General features: G+C 35.9%; 1 protein-coding gene across 1 annotated transcript in view; it reads left to right on the forward strand.

Annotated features, from left to right (window-relative positions):
* LOC129951707 (heparan-sulfate 6-O-sulfotransferase 1) overlaps positions 1-15,357 on the forward strand; it is a 365,645-nt gene extending 350,288 nt beyond the window's left edge. The window contains exons 3-7 of the mRNA XM_056064006.1: positions 3,320-3,619; positions 9,995-10,328; positions 10,396-10,610; positions 10,670-10,854; positions 14,985-15,357. Coding sequence (XP_055919981.1) covers positions 3,320-3,619; positions 9,995-10,328; positions 10,396-10,610; positions 10,670-10,854; positions 14,985-15,120 — 1,170 coding nt within the window. The 3' untranslated portion in view covers positions 15,121-15,357. The remainder of the gene's footprint in view (positions 1-3,319; positions 3,620-9,994; positions 10,329-10,395; positions 10,611-10,669; positions 10,855-14,984) is intronic.
* Positions 15,358-18,928: the final 3,571 nt, after the last annotated feature.

Here is an 18,928-nt window from a genome sequence, read left to right on the forward strand (position 1 = left end):
CCCTGAATCCTTGACAACATTACTAACACACTGAAATGGTTGAGAGTTTTAAGTCTTTCGGCCTTAGTACTCAACGGACTGTTGCGCCACCCAATTTGTGTAATTATCCTCTGAAATTCTTAAGCCAAAATATTCTTTAAAGCACATTTCGAACAAGAGTTTTAGTAGGTACTACTTACTAAATTACTAATTAGACTCCCGATACATTGAGGCTCTCAGTTTGAAATATTGCGTTTTTCCATCGTTTTCGACACCTTGGAAAGCTCCTTCAATCGGCCAGGCCAAGTGGGCGGTCTTTAATTTCTTTTCGTTGGACAGTCGGGCTCTGAAATTTGTGTCAACAAGAAAATGGTCAGTGTTTCACATCGAAATTTCGCACGTCCAATATGTCAGATTAGAGCCTTGAGCCAAACTTACAAGCGGTTGAGTTGGTTGGCAATTCGACCATCTGAAGATCCACTAGTTACTGCGTGCTTCGTTCGTCTGGGAAACTTAGTGCTAGTTATTACCGTATTACGATCTTAAGCTGAGCCGGAAGCCGTTTTCTGTCATCGTTTCGTGGAGGCTTTGGTTTACAACTGAACCGACAGTACTGGCGGTATTCGGGCCGTATTCTTTTTTTTACGAAATGAGGATGATCAGGCAGTTACTATGAATGGTGTTTGATATCATGAGATAATAACGAATTTTGTATGGCCCGAATTGGCAGATATGGATGTGGATATGTGATTAAAGGGCAAGTATTGATACAAGACTTCTGTCTACGTCTCAACATGATTATGTAAAGGTAAATCCATGGAAACGGCGTTACATATGTTTGCTTTTCTAGACATCGAGGAAGCTTTTAACAACGTGGACACATCTGCACGATCATCTTCAAATGTAAAACGATCGGTTAGGGAGTAAATTCATTCAATGCTGACTACCAGAATAATTAATTCAAAGCTGGGCAATTCTTCTACTAGAAGATTCGTAAGTACAGGGACGCCGCAAGGTGGTGTTCTATCCCCTCTCCTCTGAAACGAAGTGGTAAATGAAATCCCAACTGATCTGGATCTGTAGGGTTTCAGAGTGATTGTCTATGTGGCTGACGTTGCTATAGTGGTTTCGGGAAAGCATCTTTACACCCTAAAATAATTCTTACAAACTGCCTCACACCGACTAATACTTTGGACTGATCAGTTTGGACATAAAACCGAATTGGTCCTATTTTCGAGGAAATACAAAGTTCATTTGTTAACCCCCCATATATTAAAGGAATAAACTTAAAAATTGCAGACGGAGATCTGTGTCTCATTTTAGACAAAAAAAAACTAAATTGGAAACGCAATGTATAAGAAAGAGTAAAAAAAGCTACTCTAGGCTTGTTCTGCCAAAAAAGCTATTGGTAATGTTAATGTATGGGACAACAGTTTAATATTCAGCTCTGTTCCTTGCTGAGCCATAAAGACATTCCAGGAAGAATGGAAACTATAAGGCAGATGAACTCACCGAGAATGGTACTGTACAAGCCATTCTACAACGTTTGGCATACTAATCGCTGCATGTAAACTATTGCTAATGCCAGAAGCTATAAAGAAGGCAAACACCAGGTGGAATAGCATTAAAGCGACCAAGGTGCTTGCTATCTCTAAGCAGATTGCATAGAAGCTCTATAATCGGTGTCATAACCGGGAAATGTCTAATAGGACAGCACGCCACGCGGCTAGGCGTATTCTCAAATTACTTTTGCAGAAGCTGTATGGATGAGGAGGAAGAAACAGTTCATCACCTCTTTTGTACGTGTCTTGCTCTAAATATTAACATGATCAGTATTTCACGTTTCGTAAGGGAGTCAAACTGGTCCCCTTAAGGTTGGTAGAAAGCCTCAAGATTCATGTAGTATCACAATGGGCCATTAAACTGGCCTAAATTTGTCCTACTCCATCACAGCCACTTTAACCTAACCTAACTCCAGTTCCCACCTTAATTAAAGCATAATTATTGTGGAAACATTGATGAAGGTTTTTAACATTACGTTTTCCTTTAGTTATATTTGAACAAGTTCTTTCAATTTATTCAAACATATCACCGGTGTTTTTTTGGCATTCTATAAATAGTATAGTAGAAAATTCTCAAGAAAACCCATCGGCAGTAGCCAGATTTTTTTTATTTAAAAATTGGTACAACTGAGAGAAGACCTTTCATAATAATAATAATAAAAAAAACATAAATAGAATAAAGTTTTGTGAAAATCAAAAGTTAAAATTAACTTCAGCAAAAAAAAGCTTACTGAAGCTAATAAAATGACCATTTTCAAAGAAAGAATGGTAAGAAAACATCTGGAAATTGAAATTTCAAAGTTTTTACCAAACAATTTGACATAAAATAAAAACTTCAAGAAGGGGATTTGTTCGTAGACTACTACATTAACATGTGATGTAAAAGCGAGCTTGAAGCTTGCCTCAATTCTGTATATACCTGTATCAAGTTAAAATGAGCTTGATTCGACTCCATTCCGGTCGTGGATCGGAGTCAAGTCAAAATTTTTTATATAAAAACCTGTGTGGAGAAGTTGGTTTAAAAGATAATGCATTACAGTCTGCTGTTTATTTGCATGTTTGTGTGCAAAAAAATATAGTTTGTTTTAATCAAATTTAAAAAAAAAAAATGCACTGTACCTATTAAAGTATTCAGTTCTTCATTGTTTACCACGAATCAAACTATTTCACCTGCACTTCATAAGAAACATCGAAAAACCATTTGCATTTTTAAAAGTTCTGTCAAACTTAACCATTTTTAAATCTTCGGCGATTTATTTAATCTAAACTGTGATAAACTTTTGGTGGAAACATAGCAAAACTTAAGTATCCTTTCTTTTGTTTTCTCTTGCCCAGTTATTCCATTTTCATTAACAAAACTAAATAATATCAACAGTAACAGATTGATTTTTTTTCCCTAATGGAAAATACATGATTGAAAATGCACAACTACTGAACGAACACAGCCATCGAGATACAAATGCAATATCAATCGCACCATCATTTGAAAACGAAATCACATTAATTCGAGATATTCGTGTAAAATACTACTATACTATTAATAGATTTTCGAACAAAACAAGGGTATTATTGACATCATCTGTCGTATATTAATTGAGCTCTTGGGCGTAATCTAAAACACCAGACTGTAAATGGACAGAAAAATAGCTTGATAAAGATAAAACTTTTTATTTTTATTTATTGAATGATACAAATTTAATATAATCTTAATATTCCAAGAACCAGCTGAATTTTTCAATAGTAAATATATAAATAATAATTTTTTTTTTCTTCAACAGGTGTGTGCCCTAACAAAACGTGGAATGATGCTACAACCGGATATCCTGCCATTCAATGATGCAGTTTCCCAATATCATCGTGGAGTTGCTGCGGTAGCAGCAGCACAAGCCGTTACCTCCTCCGTTAGCAAATCAATGCAACAAAATATCATAGCAAATGCAGGACTCAGCTACGAGGATGTTCTTAACGATGACTTCCAATTCGACATGGACGGACATGATGTCATGGTCTTTCTCCACATACAGAAAACGGGTGGCACTTCCTTTGGAAGACATCTTGTACGTGATTTGGATTTGAAGGTGAGTCTGACTACCTATGCACATACTCGTACATAATATTGAAGTAACGACAAGGCGCGGTGCAACAACAAAGCGGTGGTGTGTTGATTCGGAAAGGATTTACTTCTTCAGGGTCTTCTTTGGGTTAGAGGTATCTATAAATATTGTCATATGCTGCTGTTCTCTGTTTAAGTGACATCATGTTGTACCTTTTGCAGCGTAAGCACATACGCTTTAACCATAAATTTCAACTTAATCATGGAGAATTATTATAGACGCGTGGTGTACGAGGCGATTGGTTATGTTTGCATAATTAGAACAGCGATTCTGCTAGTTGCTGTCTCTGATTGTTTATTTACGTTGTAGGGCATAATTGTATGAACTCATGTTGCAATAAAGCAATGTAAATGTTTCAAAAGTTAAACCAGACTTTAGAAAAATTTACTTCGAAGACAAATATTGACAATTCTTCGTTTACTACCGAAAATTTAAAACAGCTGAAACAGAAACAATGATATTCCAATAAAAATCGGTATACAATTGTAAATATTTTGTTATCAAACTTTTATTATGTTTTAACACTTTGCATATCTTAGACATACTGACCAAAAGGTCTATTGCATTTACTTGAGCCAAAAATCAAGTCTATTTCTGAATTTTGAGACTTTCTTTTCGATCGTGAATATTCAACTGAATTTTGCGTGCAGAAGACCACGCTGCCCATTTTAAAACATTCACATGAGTTTACAAAGCAAGAACTTTGCTAAAAATTTTGAAAATAGATTATTCGCAACATTTTTGGAGAAATGAATGAACTGTTATTTACTTATTAATGAAAGAAATTCCAAAGTTTGTGATTTATTGTGTCATTATAGTTAAATACAAAATTTATTACGAAGGTAGGAAAATGTATGATTTCCTCATTTAAAATAATGGCGCACAATTTTTAAGAACGTATTGTTCAATATTAATAATAATTGTACAGATGTCTTATGGACTAAGAAAACGGCTAGAAGTTAAAGAAGGTTAAAGAAGCCATTCCGTGATTATAACTTTAAGAATTTTAATTGTTAAAAATTAAAGAACGTCGTTTAAAATTAGGTAAATCATCTTTTAAGCTTAGTAAATTGCTAACAAAGGATTTAATATTTCACTAAATCGTTTAAAATTTTGCACCAATATTAAATTTTTGGATTCATCCAAAAATTCAAAACATTTGTTTTTCGTTTTATGTTAACCTGGATGGTCACTCTAATTCAAACTCAGTATGTTTCTATTTACAATAAGTTTCTCCAATAAGTTGATTTGTATTGGTTGTGATACTTTATTTGCATATTATGGATTCATATTATGTGTAGACCTGATCCAAGAATGTACGTGTACATAATGTACCTTCCTACTTATACATTAATATGGTTTGGCTTGAAGAATAACAATATTTAATTTAAAATTCAAAAAGCGACCACAAATTTATCTCTCAATGCCGATTGGCAAATTACTGCTAGAGCGTAGTTACCTATGGCTGTGTTTAAACAATCCATGTCGATAAGGTAGACTGACATTAATACAAAAAAGTATTTATTGTTAAAAAGAAATTAATTTTTGTCTTTATTGATTGCATTTTTTGTGTGGTTTCCATTATTCCATAATGAATCCCACGAAATTAGTGATGTTTAACATCACGCTTAAATATTGAAAAAAATAAATTAAATGGCTAGTTTAAAACGGAAGTCACACTTTTTGAAAAAAAAAACCGAATTAAGTCAATTTTGGACTTCTCTGTTATGGATTTATTGGTGGCTTTTCTTAGCACTATCTTTATTTTAAAACTTCTTTATATTAGTAACTAGCTGTTACCTATCCTCTTCGCTTATCGTTTTTTAAATAATACAATATGGAGAGCGGTGCATAACTTTATAATTCATGTCAATATATTTTTCACAAACATAATTATCAAAGTTTTGATGGCTTTAATTCTTCAATTTTGATCTTATTCAGAATTCGTAGTCTTAAGGTTATAACGTCCGGTTTTCGAAATATGTTGAAACAAAATATAATAATTAAAAATAATTTTGAACCGGTTATCTCTGAGCTTAAGCTCATAAGGCTTAAATCGGAGTTCGAATTTGGGATCGTGACCTATGAACTATTCAAAATTCAAGGATTTAGATAGAGTCAAATGAAGACCCATGAGTCGTCCTATAGCTAGGGCCTAGTGACTTACAGCTTTCAACCATTCCTGTGTGCGAGTTATGTTGTTAAGTGTGGAGAGGACCTACAGTTTTAAGCCGAATACGAACGGATAATTTGAGAAAGCAATTTTCGTGACAAGAGTTACTCTTGGAGGATGTGTCAATTCCTCGCAAGAGGGAGTTAGTTACTTACCTTAGGTGCCATTTCAGTACGGGACAGACCTGGGCCTAAGCCAACCTGCGTCTCCAACCAGCTCGGTCCCTAGCTATAGCTGTCTCCAATTTCACACGCCAAGTTCGTTGAGGTCTTCACCCATCTGCGTGCGCCACCTGAGTCGCAGTCTTCCTCTACTGCTCCGTCCCTCGAGATTTGATTCGAAGACCTTCCAGGCTGAAGTGTTGAAGTTCATTCTATATACAGGGTCCGGCAAAAAGATCTCCCATATTTTAAAAGGCAATGACAAATAAATAAACAATTTAACAGACAAAATTTTATTGAATTTTGGCCTTGAAACAGGGGTCTTGAAATGTCCCCACAAAAAGAAATCACGAGTTGATAAATCGGGGAACCTTGGTGGCCAGGTAATGTCTCGTCGTAAAGAAAGAAGATGCACTGGAAACATCTCTCTCAAAATGGTTAGTGAACGCCGTAAAGTGTGTGCTGTGGCTCCATCTTGTTGGAACCAGACTTCTTTGTGGTTCCTAGTAAACTGATTTAAGTTTGGTTGGAGGAAGGTCTTAATTATGTGCCAGTAGGGATCCGCATTAACTGTAACTTTTTTTCCATTTTCTTCAAATCAATATGGACCTAACACACCAATTTCAGCAATAGCACACCAAACTGTCACATAAGGGCTGTGAAGTGGTCGTTGATGAGTTTCTTGAGGGTTTTCTCTTGCCCAGTATCGGAAATTTTGTTTATTTACAGTATCCGATAAATGGGAATGTTTTGAAGAATGTCTTCACAAACAGCTCTGCGAGTTTCAAAATCTCTCTCACTTAATTCTTGTGCGATCATCATTTTGTAGGGTGCATATGAAAATGTGTGCAAAGTTGTAATAACAGAACAACCATTACGGATATATTCCTCTGCGACAGATGCGCGATTCTTACCGTGGTACGCCATTATGATTTCTAAAAACGGCACGTAGACCTCTATCTATCTATAGCCGGAATACCATTTTATCTATAAATAGCTTTAAATATAAACTTCTAAAAATACGGGATGTTTTTTGCTGGTCCTGTACATGGCCCAGCCATCTAGGTCGCTGGACTTTAATTCTGTTAACCAGGTCAGTGTCGCTGTACAGCCCGTACAGTTCCGTCGTTAAATCTTCTTCTCCATTTGCCATCTATGCAGACGGGACCAAGAATCAAACGTAGAATTTTTCTCTCGAAGCATTCTAAGACGCTCTCATCTTTCTTTGACAGGGTCCAGGCCTCAGCACCATAAATGAGTTCCGCGATGATGATGAGGACTTTGCTATTGAATTGCCGTCCAAAGAAACAGCGATTTACAAGAGTTGTTCTTTGGTTGATATCAGCGCTAGTGTCGTTGTCTTAGCTTATAGCGGTGCCTAGTTAGACAAAGTTATCAACAACATCAAAGTTATAGCTGTCCATGGTAACGTTTTGCCGAAGACGTCGTAGCTTGATGTCCTTTTTTGATGACAGCATATACTTGGTCTTGCCCTCATTGACCACTAAACCCAACTTCTGCGCTTTAGTCGCAACGTTCAAAAACATTCCACTGATCTTCCGTTCACGTTTACGCTTTGACCTTCCAATTATGTCAATATCATTTGACGGTTAAGTTTTGCACAATTCCTTCCAGAACGGAATTGAAGAAGTCGTTTGAAAGTGCGGAGGCTTGTGTAAAACCTTTTTTGACATCAAATGCATCAATGAGATCTTTTCCGACCTTGGTAGAGCAACGTGCTTTCTCCATCGTCATTCCGCACAAACTGATAAGTTTGACAGGGATGCCAAAAAGACATTGCTCTGTAAAGCTCTTCCCTATAGATGCTTTCATACGCGGCTTTTAAATGAAAAAAGAGATGGTGAGTATCTATTTGAAGCTACTGGGTTTTTCTAAGATCTGCGGTAATGTGAATATTTGGTCAATGGTGGACTTTCCTGATCTGAAGACACACTGATAAAGACCTATCAGGTTGTTGACGAACGACTTCAGACGTTCACACAATACGGCAGAAAGGATACTGATACATCTGTAGTTAGCGAAATTTGGAGGGCCTCCTTTCTTGCGTATTGGGCAAAATATGCTAAGATTCCACCCAACCGGCCTAATGTTTTCTTCGGACCATATTTTGCTCATGAGTTTGTGCCTGCTCCCTACAAGTCGTCGCCTGCTGCTTTGAATAATTTGGCATTGGTTTAGATATAGCTATCTTCACTTCGTCTAACTCAGGTAGGCGATATTGTTGATCTGCTTCGCCTAGGTTGAGTGGTTCTATCTCCCTTACAGTGGAATTCGGAGAAGTGGTCTTTCTTTATTCTCAACATAGACTGCGGTTCTTATACGATGTTATCTTGATCGTCCTTCTAGGCTTCGGTTCGTGGCTAGTACCCTTTGAAGGTTTTTTTACCTTTTGGTAAAATTTACAAACCTTATTTCTATTGTGACATCGCTCTATCTCCTCGATTGCGCGTTTTCCATGCTCCCTTTTTTTTCTATTTCTCTTTTTTTTGGGGATGCGCTGGACAAATGCAGTTTTTCGTCCTCTCGAAACGAGACCTGAGGAGTATGACAGATGAAAAAGCTTACGCAGTGATTTTGCCAGCATCGAAGAACACCTATTCAGAAGAATAGTGGGGATACCATCCGGACCATCGGATTTATGTGTGCTTGGATTTCTAAGGACTCTTGCCAAAGTACGAGTGCGAAAAAAGATTGGTCCCATTGAATCACTTACTCGCTCAAGTACAGGCGGCGTCATAACGATCTCTGGTTAGCTTTCTCTAAAGAGCTAACAAAAGGAGTGTCATTGACAACGAGCATCGAAACCGAGATAGAGGAAGAATTCCTTATATTTGTACAAATGACCAAAATCTTTTACTGCCTTTGGGACATTGCAGTATTTTTTGCCGTAATTTATGGTCATGTTAAAATTTGGTCCGTCGAATATGGGCGTCCAATATGGTCTTTCTTAATCTCTTTTAAAATTATTTAATTTGTGGCTCAGCCTTGGTCAGTTCTTAGATATATGGAAAACTTCAGTCATTACGCCAATTCATAAGCTCGAAGCTTAACTACAGACCGATTTCAAAGCTTTAAACTATTCCAAGCATTTTTGAAGCCATTGTCAAAAAAAGGATTTATGAACATATTAAGTATTGAGGGATTAAGCGATTTCAGACAATAAACACGGGTTTGTGAGTAAACAATCAACTGCAACTAACTTGTCTTTTTTGGCACACTTTTGTATGAAAGGTAAACGGGGTAAGCAAGTTGATGCCATATACACCGACTTTTCAAGGGCGTTTGATAAAGAGACGTGTTATTAAAAAAAACAAGAACACCTTGGTTTTCATTCTCAATTATTGAATTGCTAAGACCAATATCTAACAGATTGTACACAGTTTGTGAAAGTTGGATGTAAAACATTAAAAAGAATTTATAACTTTTCAGGGGTTCCACAAGGAAACCACTTTTGTTTGTTCTTTTTATAAACGTCCTTCCCGAATGTGTCAAATTTTCCGAAAATTTACTATTTGCTGACGATTTGAACATTAACAAACGTATCAATTGTCCAATTGATTGCAATCATTTGCAAGATGACCTCAATTGTATTTTTCAGTGGTGTGAAGATAATTGCCTTCATCTCAATATATCGAAGTGTAAGCAAATGTCTTATACTAGATCACGCAAATTTATTCACTTTGAATATGATTAAATAATATATTCATATTTTTTTATATAAACATTATAATTATGTATGTTAGTCTAAAAGAGATTGTATTCGATAGATGGAATAAATAAATAAATAAAATCTAAAAAGTTAAAATGTTTAAAGTGGTTATATGCTAGTTTCATTAAAAATCGAAGTTATTTAACGTTTTTAAGTCAGTTTCGAAACTGAGTAAAAGTTGTTGATATTTGAAAAACAAAAAAAATAAAATTTATTTATATCTCCTTGCATTCGAAATAAAATATGCATTTATTTATTATATTTATATTTTATAGCGCCCTTGTGAATGTCAACGTCAAAGAAAGCGTTGTTATTGCTTCCGTCCACATCGGAACGAAAATTGGTTATTTTCCCGCTACTCAACTGGATGGAAATGTGGCCTTCATGCTGATTGGACCGAATTGACGTCTTGTGTGGACCAGGAGCTTGACAAAAATGAAGGAGAAACCGCCAAGCGGAGATACTTCTACATCACACTACTAAGAGAACCTATCTCACGATATATGTCTGAATACCGACACGTGAGGAGGGGTGCCACATGGAAAGGTTCCAGGCACTGGTGCTTAGGTCGACAAGCAACAGCTGCTGAATTGCCACCTTGTTATAAAGGTAAAATATTAAATTTTTAAATAATGTGCTCTTTTTGGAAAAAAAATATAAAATGTTCATTTTTTAGGCAAAGATTGGCTTCACGTAACATTAGACGAATTCGCTGCGTGTGACAGTAATCTCGCAGCCAACCGGCAGACACGCATGTTGGCTGATTTAGCTTTAGTTAATTGCTACAATAAGACTTCGATGCCGCACCATGAGCGGGATCGAGTAATGCTAGCAAGCGCTAAGCGCAATCTGGCAGCTATGGCATATTTTGGACTCACAGAGTTTCAAAAGGTATGTAAAATAGTTTTTCGATAATTCAATATTATTATAATTAATTTTTTTATTTTCAGATGTCGCAATACATATTTGAAGAGACGTTCAATCTTCGCTTTGCAATACCATTTGAGCAGCATAACACTACGATTTCTGTGGCAGCTGTAAGTAATCTTCGTCCAGCCCAAAAGAAACATATTGAGCAGCTAAATAGTCTCGACATGGAGCTGTATACATTTGCCAAAAATCTCCTTTTTCAAAGGTAACTTTATAAGCTTTATTTTAAATTTCAAGAATTAGTTTTAGACCTTAGGGACTCAAATTTAAAGTTGGAATTCTCACGGACCACATTCGGCAAATGGTTTACTAATCGGAATAATAATCAATTTGTGTTCATGTATCCTACTTCTTGAAACTGACTTACTTAGTTAAGGTGGCACTACAGTCATCTGTGAAATAAGGCCTCACCCAACAAACTTCTTCATCTATTTCAGACCCTAGCTAGATGTCTCCAATTTCGCACTCTAAGTTGGGTGAGGTCACTTTCCACTTGTCACAAAGTCCTTACATACCTCAAATTTACCTGTGTAAACCGAGACGTAGGCGTTGTAAGTCCCTTCTTGATGACAGCATAAACTTTGCTGCCTCAATACTCACAAAAGCCTCATTGACATCACGCTGAGTTCTTCCGATTATGTCAATATCATCAGCGTATGCTTATAATTGGACAAACTTTTGAAAGATAGTACCTCTAGTGTTAACGTGTAAGCTCTGAACTATTTTTTCAAGGACGATGAAAGAAGGACGATGGAAGGAATCCCATAACAGCGCATCACATTGTCTTAAGCCTTTTTTGATATCGATAGGTTCTGCCCCCGTGGTTAGTGCAGTTTATAGGGTCGCACTTTTTCATAATCTGGCAAACAATACTGAGATTTTTCCGACCATATCTTACAGATAAGTTTGTCTCCAAGTTCCTTTGAGGAAGTTGAGGTGTGGGAAAGGCGTACTTGCTATCATGATGTTTCTATGCTTTGTCGAGGAACATATCGTTGGTTTTGTCATCCTTCTCTTCTGTGGAGGAACTTATAGCTCAATACTTTTGTTGCCTTAGTCTAGATCCGAAGCAAAATTATCGTTTTTGGTTTTCTCGGTAACGTGTTTATAGCGTTGCCTAGGTAGACAAAGTCCTTAACTACCTCGAAGTTAAAGCTGTCCATGGTGACGTTTTATCCAAGACGTCGATGTTCAATGTCCTTTTTTGATGACAGCATATAATTGGTCTTGCCCTCATTGACCACTAAACCCATCTTCTTCGCTTTCGTCGCAATGATCCAAAAATTCTCCACTGACATCACGCTTTGATCTTCCAATTGTGTCAATATCATCTGCTTATCCGATTAATTGGATGGACCTTTGGAAGACTGTGCCTCTAGTGTTGACGGTTGAATTTTGCACAATTCTTTCCAGAATGATATTGAAGAAGTTGCATGACAGTGTATGGCCTTGTCTTAAAACTTTATTGACATCAAATACATCGGTGAGAACTTTTCCGACCTTGATAGATCGTCATTGTGCACAAACGGATAAGGTTGACAGGGATGCCAAAACTAGACATTGCTCCGTAGAGCTCTTCCCTATGGATGCTGTCATACACGGCTTTTAAATCGATAAAATGGTGGTGGGTATCGATTTGAAGCTCCTGGGTTTTTTCCAAGATCTGCCGTAGTGTGAATATTTGGTCGATATTGGACTTTCCCAGACTGAAACCACACTGATAAGGACCTATCAGGTTGTTGACGAACGGCTTCAGACGTTCACATAATACGGCAGAGAAGATCTTCTGAGTTAGTGCATGCTCCCTACCAAGTTATCGCCTGCTTTGAATAATTTGGCATAGATGCCGTCAACTCCAGCAGCTTTGTTTAACTTCAGTTTAGACATAGCTTTCTTCACTTCTTCGAGGTCGGGTACACGGAATTGTTAATCTGCTTCGCCTAGGTTGAGTGGTTCTCTCTCTCTTACAGCGGATTTCAGTTCGTCATCCCCGTTATATACTTTTGAGAATGGGCCTTTCCATATTCTCAACATAGACTTCGGTTCTACTACGATGTTCCCCTGATCGTCCCTAAGGCTCCAGTTCGTGGCTGGTACCATTGGAAGGTTTTTTTACCTTTTGGTAAAATTTACGCACCTCATTCCTGTTGTGACATCCCTTTATCTCCTTGATTGCTCGCTTCTTATGATCTCTTTTTGTCCATATAAGAATCCGTTGTTCCTCTCTCCACTTCTGCTCGTAGAGCTCACGAACAGCTTTGATCCTTCTGTGCAACAGGGTTTTCAGTGTTTAATAAGAGGTGCTTATAAACTCGATTGAAAACGGACATTGTAGTCTCTTGCGATTGTAGCCGTCTAATGTCGAGTACTTGGCTTGGATCGGGATACCCTTAGCGGTACCTTGGCTACAACGAACGTAGTGCTCCGAATCAACATTAGACCCTCGGAATGTTCCGAAATGCTGTATACTGCATAACTGTTGTGCGTCCATCGCAATGTGGTCAATCTGGTTGACAGTTTCCTGATCAGGAGATATCTATGTCCCCTTGTGGATATTAAGATGTGCAAACTGCGTACTAGCTACCAGAACGTCTCGCCCCTCAGCGAAATCGATCAACCCGAATCCATTGTCGGAGGTGGTGTCATGCAGGCTGTATCTCCCGATTATGCCACCAAAGATGTCTTTTCTTCCTACCTTGGCATTAAAATCTCCTAAGACAATTTTAATGTCATAGCCAGGGCACTGCTCATATGTCTTGTCCAAGAGCTCGAAGAATATATCTTTGGTGTCTTCATCTTTCTCCTCTGTTGGGGCATGCGCGCATATTAGGATTATGTTGGTGAATTTAGCCTTGATGCGGATTGTCGTGATGCGCTCGCTCAGACTGTTGAAACTCAAGACTTTATGCCTGAATCTTATTCCAACAACAAATCCACGCTGTCTTTGTTCTTGGTAGCAGTCTCCGTAGTATACATCGCAGTATTTTAGTTTGCGTTTGCCCGGTCCAGTCGTTCGCACTTCTTGGATAGCGGTAATATCTGCCTTGCAGCAGTTTAGGGCTTCCGCTAATTGTTGGGCTGGACGTGGTCTGTTAAGAGACCTAACTTGCTTGGGTTGTCAACAAAAAATCCGTCCGTATCCGAGGCTTGTTGGTGCTTCGCAACTAAGGTATTTTTTTCATGGTCAGGAAGTCACCCCGACGGCACCCTAGATTGCCAGATCCTTAGTATAACTCCAAGGACGGGGAGCCGGATAAAACCGCTCCTTATAGGCCTAGGCTCCAAATAAGTCGTAGAAGCCCTATTAGGTTACAACCTTACTGGAACTGTAGACGCAACTATAGAATTCGTCCGCTGCCGTCTGGATAAGGAGAGGTGCCTTAGTGCAAACACCTCTCCTCCCCTCTGTCATTTGTTGCCCCCAACAACTTTCCACTGGGGTTAGAACCCAATCTGCAATTTAGGTAGGCACCCGATGTTCACCACGGGGAGGTGAGAGTAGGAGTTAATAGACAGAGGTGGGTTTTGAGAAAAACCTGTGGACGCTTGTGTCCTCTTGAATGCATATGTCATATGTCTACCATTTGAACATCACCCTTCTGTCGTTACCACATCTATACTGTTTATGTTATATATAACGTTTTCTGAGAGTATGATTAAGGATGCACTAGCTAAAATGAACATTGATCTACAGTATATATGTGATTGGTCGACCCGCAATAAGCTTAAACTTAATCCTGAAAAAACTAATGCTCTTCCAATAGCGAATAAAAAACTCAAACCTGAAAACTTCATTTCCGATATTTTGAATAATTTCATAATTGATTATGTTAGAAAAATCAAAAACTTAGAATTGATCTTTAGCACTAAACTAACTTGGGATACCAAGGTCGATACCACTGTGTCAAAGATTTATGCTTCGCTCCGAGGACTATTAGAGTTGGTTAAGTCGCTCATTTTGGTTACAAGTGCGTATGGGTGCGAGTTGTTTGCAGTCCTTGACTCTCATTGGGCTCAAAAGTGAAAGGTGTTTTTAACCCGTTTAGATTTGATCATGTTTCGTGTCAGCTTCGTCAACTCTTTAGCTTTAACCTGGAAGCTTTCTTTAAGAATTGGTGTTGTATCTTGTTTTTAAATTTAATTGTTGAAAAGATTCCAAGTCATCTTTCTAATAGATAGTGCAGGCAATTTTTTGTTAACATAGTCTATTAATTCTGACATATCTTTAAGTCGACTGAATTGTTAAATCTAGTTTATAAGAAAAACAAATCTTCTGATTTATTAATGCCTGAATATATCTAACAACATTTCTCTTTTGTTCTTTACTTTAAATAGATTTCAACGGCTAAAAGCAAAAGATGCTGATTTTGAAAAACGCTACGCCAATCTTGGCAATATCAACTACAAACAAGGTGTTACTGAATTTAACTGGGATAGTAATATCGATGAAACAGCAAGCACGGATCATTAATAATAGTTTAATATTAAAGTAAACCCAAGGAGTATTTTTTAATAGATTTATAAAAACCTAATAATTTAATTACCCGCAGCTAAATGTATGCGTTCTCATTTTACGCTCATGATTTTATTTATCTTACAAAATTATAAAATACATATTGTTTATACAAAGGATTCATGTGAAACTGTTTAACTGTTGTATATATAGTATAATATAATATTAGTCATTAGTTTTATACATTTTTATTATTTGTTATAATAAAAAAGTAAAATTAAAAACACAACAAAACAACAAAACAAAACAAACAAACTAACACTTTTAGTATTTGATACCAATTAAGTAAACATAATTAAAATAACGTAATAGATTATAGAGTATACCTATGTATGTATTATAAAATTATGATGCACTGAATCATAATTTATCTGTAAGTTATAAGGTGTTAAAATATTATATATGAAATATAAAAAAAAACAAGTCTGATTTGCATGATGTTGCTTAAAAAATATAAAAAGCAAAGGTGGAAAATGTATCTAAAATAAAATAAATATCTAAATAAACTTCAAAAAACAAAGGAAGGAATAAATAAAAATTTAAAAGAACAAACAAAGCATTTTTAACAGAAATTATAAACAAATATTCGAAATCCTCTCTTTCCTAGTTCATTATTTAGTGCCATAACAAAAAATAATATCTTACATATAATCGAAATACAATAAGAGTTTTATGTTAAAAAAAATTAATTAAAAACAAGCAAACTGACAAAAAAACAAGGAATTATTTAACAAAATTAAATAAATAATATGAATTAAACTATCACCACAGTAACTTGACCTATTTTAAAAGTTTTCATTACAAATGCCTTATATAAATTTTGTGTGGATAAAAGATTGAATATAAAAATAATTTACCGGATTTTATGGATTCTAGATTTTGTTTCTCTTAGAAATATTATTTAATATGACCTTAAACAAATAAAAGATGGTATAGTTTGGTCTCTGTATTAATTAATGCCGCCAAAATGACGGATGCAATTCTTTTTAAAATATTGGTCAATACGTATCTTTTCAAAACTCTGTGTCAAGAGAGAAGAATTAAATCTGATTAGATTAAAATATAGACTGATCGAAAGCCTCTAACATGCTTACTTTTAAAAAAAGTAAAAATAAATTCTATTCAACTATGAAATATTTGGCAGCACCTACGCAATTATTTAATTTTTTTTTATATTTTTCATCAACCCTTCATAATATTTAATTTAAAATTGGATTTTCCTACATAAGTACACGTATAAACCTTTCCAAGATTGCACGAGAAATCATTTATTCAACAAAAACCACACCTTATTTTTCTACCCTTAATGTAACTTTTTCAAGAAAAAACATACAACTAAAAAACGTTTCTTTATTAAGACTCGAAAGTCTTTCGTTATCTTTAAAATACAAATATTCGAAAAGGTTTTTTGATTAAGAAAAAGTGTATTTTTAAAACACACTCATAGAATTTTTGAATTTGTTATTCATATGGTATGAATGATCAAGTAGTTTAATAGATGACACCTAAATAATTTAACATTTACAAGCAAACTATATAAAGTCTGTTTTATTCAATATCATAATGGCACTAATATCTTAGTTCTTTTATTACTTTGACTAAGCTTGGTGGTGCCAAAAGTTGCCCAATGTCTGTATGAACTTCCGGTCTGCCAATAACTTCTTTATTTTACATTGTGTGCAATAAACTTACATTTACTTCTGGTAAACGTTTAATTTAAAACGAAAGTTAATTATTAAAAAAGGCCATAAAATATAAAACACCATCCAATTAAGTTGTTGTTTAATCATGTTTGTTTTGTCAATTAAAATTTCAAACTTCTAATCAAAATATAATGTAATAAATCCACTTACATATAAATGTGATTTTTAATAGCATTTATTTCATAAAAATAAAAACTTTTAATATTTTATTCTGTTACACAATATGTTGATTGATGTTAAGTTTTATTTATACATAGGTAAAAAAATAAACACATGTAAATTATATTAATTGTACAAACGTTTTAGGACATCTTCAAATGTGCAGCTCATTTAACTGAATTAAGTTGTAAAATGTACTATTAAAACAAAAATATAATTCACAAATTAATCATAATCACCAAAGATAGTAGAATTAGCTCTTGAACTAATAAAAGTTTATAATGAAAACAAGAAATTGAAGAAAACAAAAAAAATGCAATGACAGCACAAAAATTATATTATTTTTGAATAAATAAAATGAATAAACTGTCGTGGTTGAAAAATAAGGGAAGTGTTTTATTTTAGAAGAAAAGTTCAAATGATTTTTTTTTATAATAAGAGCGCACTCTAGTAAATATTACTACCCTTATTATGCAGAGACACAGTGTGAGCACTAGGAAGAGGAGAGATGGTTTGAAAGGAGATGTCTGTGCACATTGGTTTTGAATTCCTGAATATTGTAATGACTTGGAAAAAGAAAGAATCTCTGTACTTAACAGTACGACCGAAGTTGGTATCGAGGTATTATTGATGAGCATTCCTTGAGTATTAAGGTTCATCTGTTTAAGGGGAGGAATGCAACTGGCTATGTCTCTAGAGCATAAACCATTAAAATAACAGTAAAAGAGGGTGAGATAAGAAACCTTACTACGATGTTCAAGCGACGGAAATGAATTTATGATGCTATTTTCACAAAAATCAATTTAAATGCTCTGTGTTCAATATCCAAGAGGCTTAAGTAAGTTGCAGGAGCACCAGCCCGGATATGCGAGTTATACTCGAGCTTTGGACGTATATAAGTCTAGTAGATAACAGCCAGATCAGAAAGTGTGAAATATTTCTTGCATTGCCTAATTAAACCCAAGCACCAAACGTGGTTGGTGACACACATACCGAGAATATCGAGGCGTCGAGGTCGGAATTCAATGAGCTTATTATATTTTGTCGTTGCAGTTCCACATCCGAAACAGAGGGATGTGAGTCTGAAAACGAATATGAAAAGCTAAGAGTACTATCGTCAGTGAAACAATGTATTTGATTAGAAATTGCAGACAAGAGATCATGAATAAAAATGAGAAAGAGTGTTGGAGATAGAACAGAACCCTCGGGCACCCCAGCATTTATTTTGAAGTTTCCAGACTTGAATTAATCCAATACTACTTGTATTAAACGATCCGAAAGTTAATTACTAATCCAATGAAGCAGGGACTTATGAAAACTGAAAGCACGCATTTTCGATAAGAGACTTTGATGCCAAACCCTATCAAGTGCAATCTAACTTTATCCAAAGCGATGTAAAGATTTGCTCCATTGTTCAGTGAGCTGAACCATGAGATCACCGTCGGACCTATTGCTTTCGATCTTCATGATATTTTTTGAGCTGATCAGCGTTTGCATGACCTTGGAAAGAACTGCAATCGGTCGGAAATCAGAGGGTAAGGAAGATTTGCCTTTTTTGGGAATAGGGTGGACAAATGCAGTTTTCCATCCGCTCCGAACGAGACCAGAGGAGTAGGATAGATCAAAAAGCTTACGCAGTGCTTTTGCCAGCGTTAAAGAATACCTCTTCAGAATAATAGCGGGGATTCCATCCGCACGAGCGGATTTATGAATGTTGAGATCTTTTAGATCTCTTGCCACAGTACGAGTGCGAAAAAAGATTGGTCCCATAGAATCACTAACTCGATCAAGTACAGGTGGAGTCATAACACTCTCTGGCAGCGTTGAATTGGCTTTGAACTGCCTAGCAAAGAGATTAACTTTATCTAAAGGAATGTCATTTACAACGAGCGTCGGAACCGAGG

This window comes from Eupeodes corollae, chromosome 1 (assembly GCF_945859685.1).
Source record: "Eupeodes corollae chromosome 1, idEupCoro1.1, whole genome shotgun sequence".
Taxonomy (NCBI): domain Eukaryota; kingdom Metazoa; phylum Arthropoda; class Insecta; order Diptera; family Syrphidae; genus Eupeodes; species Eupeodes corollae.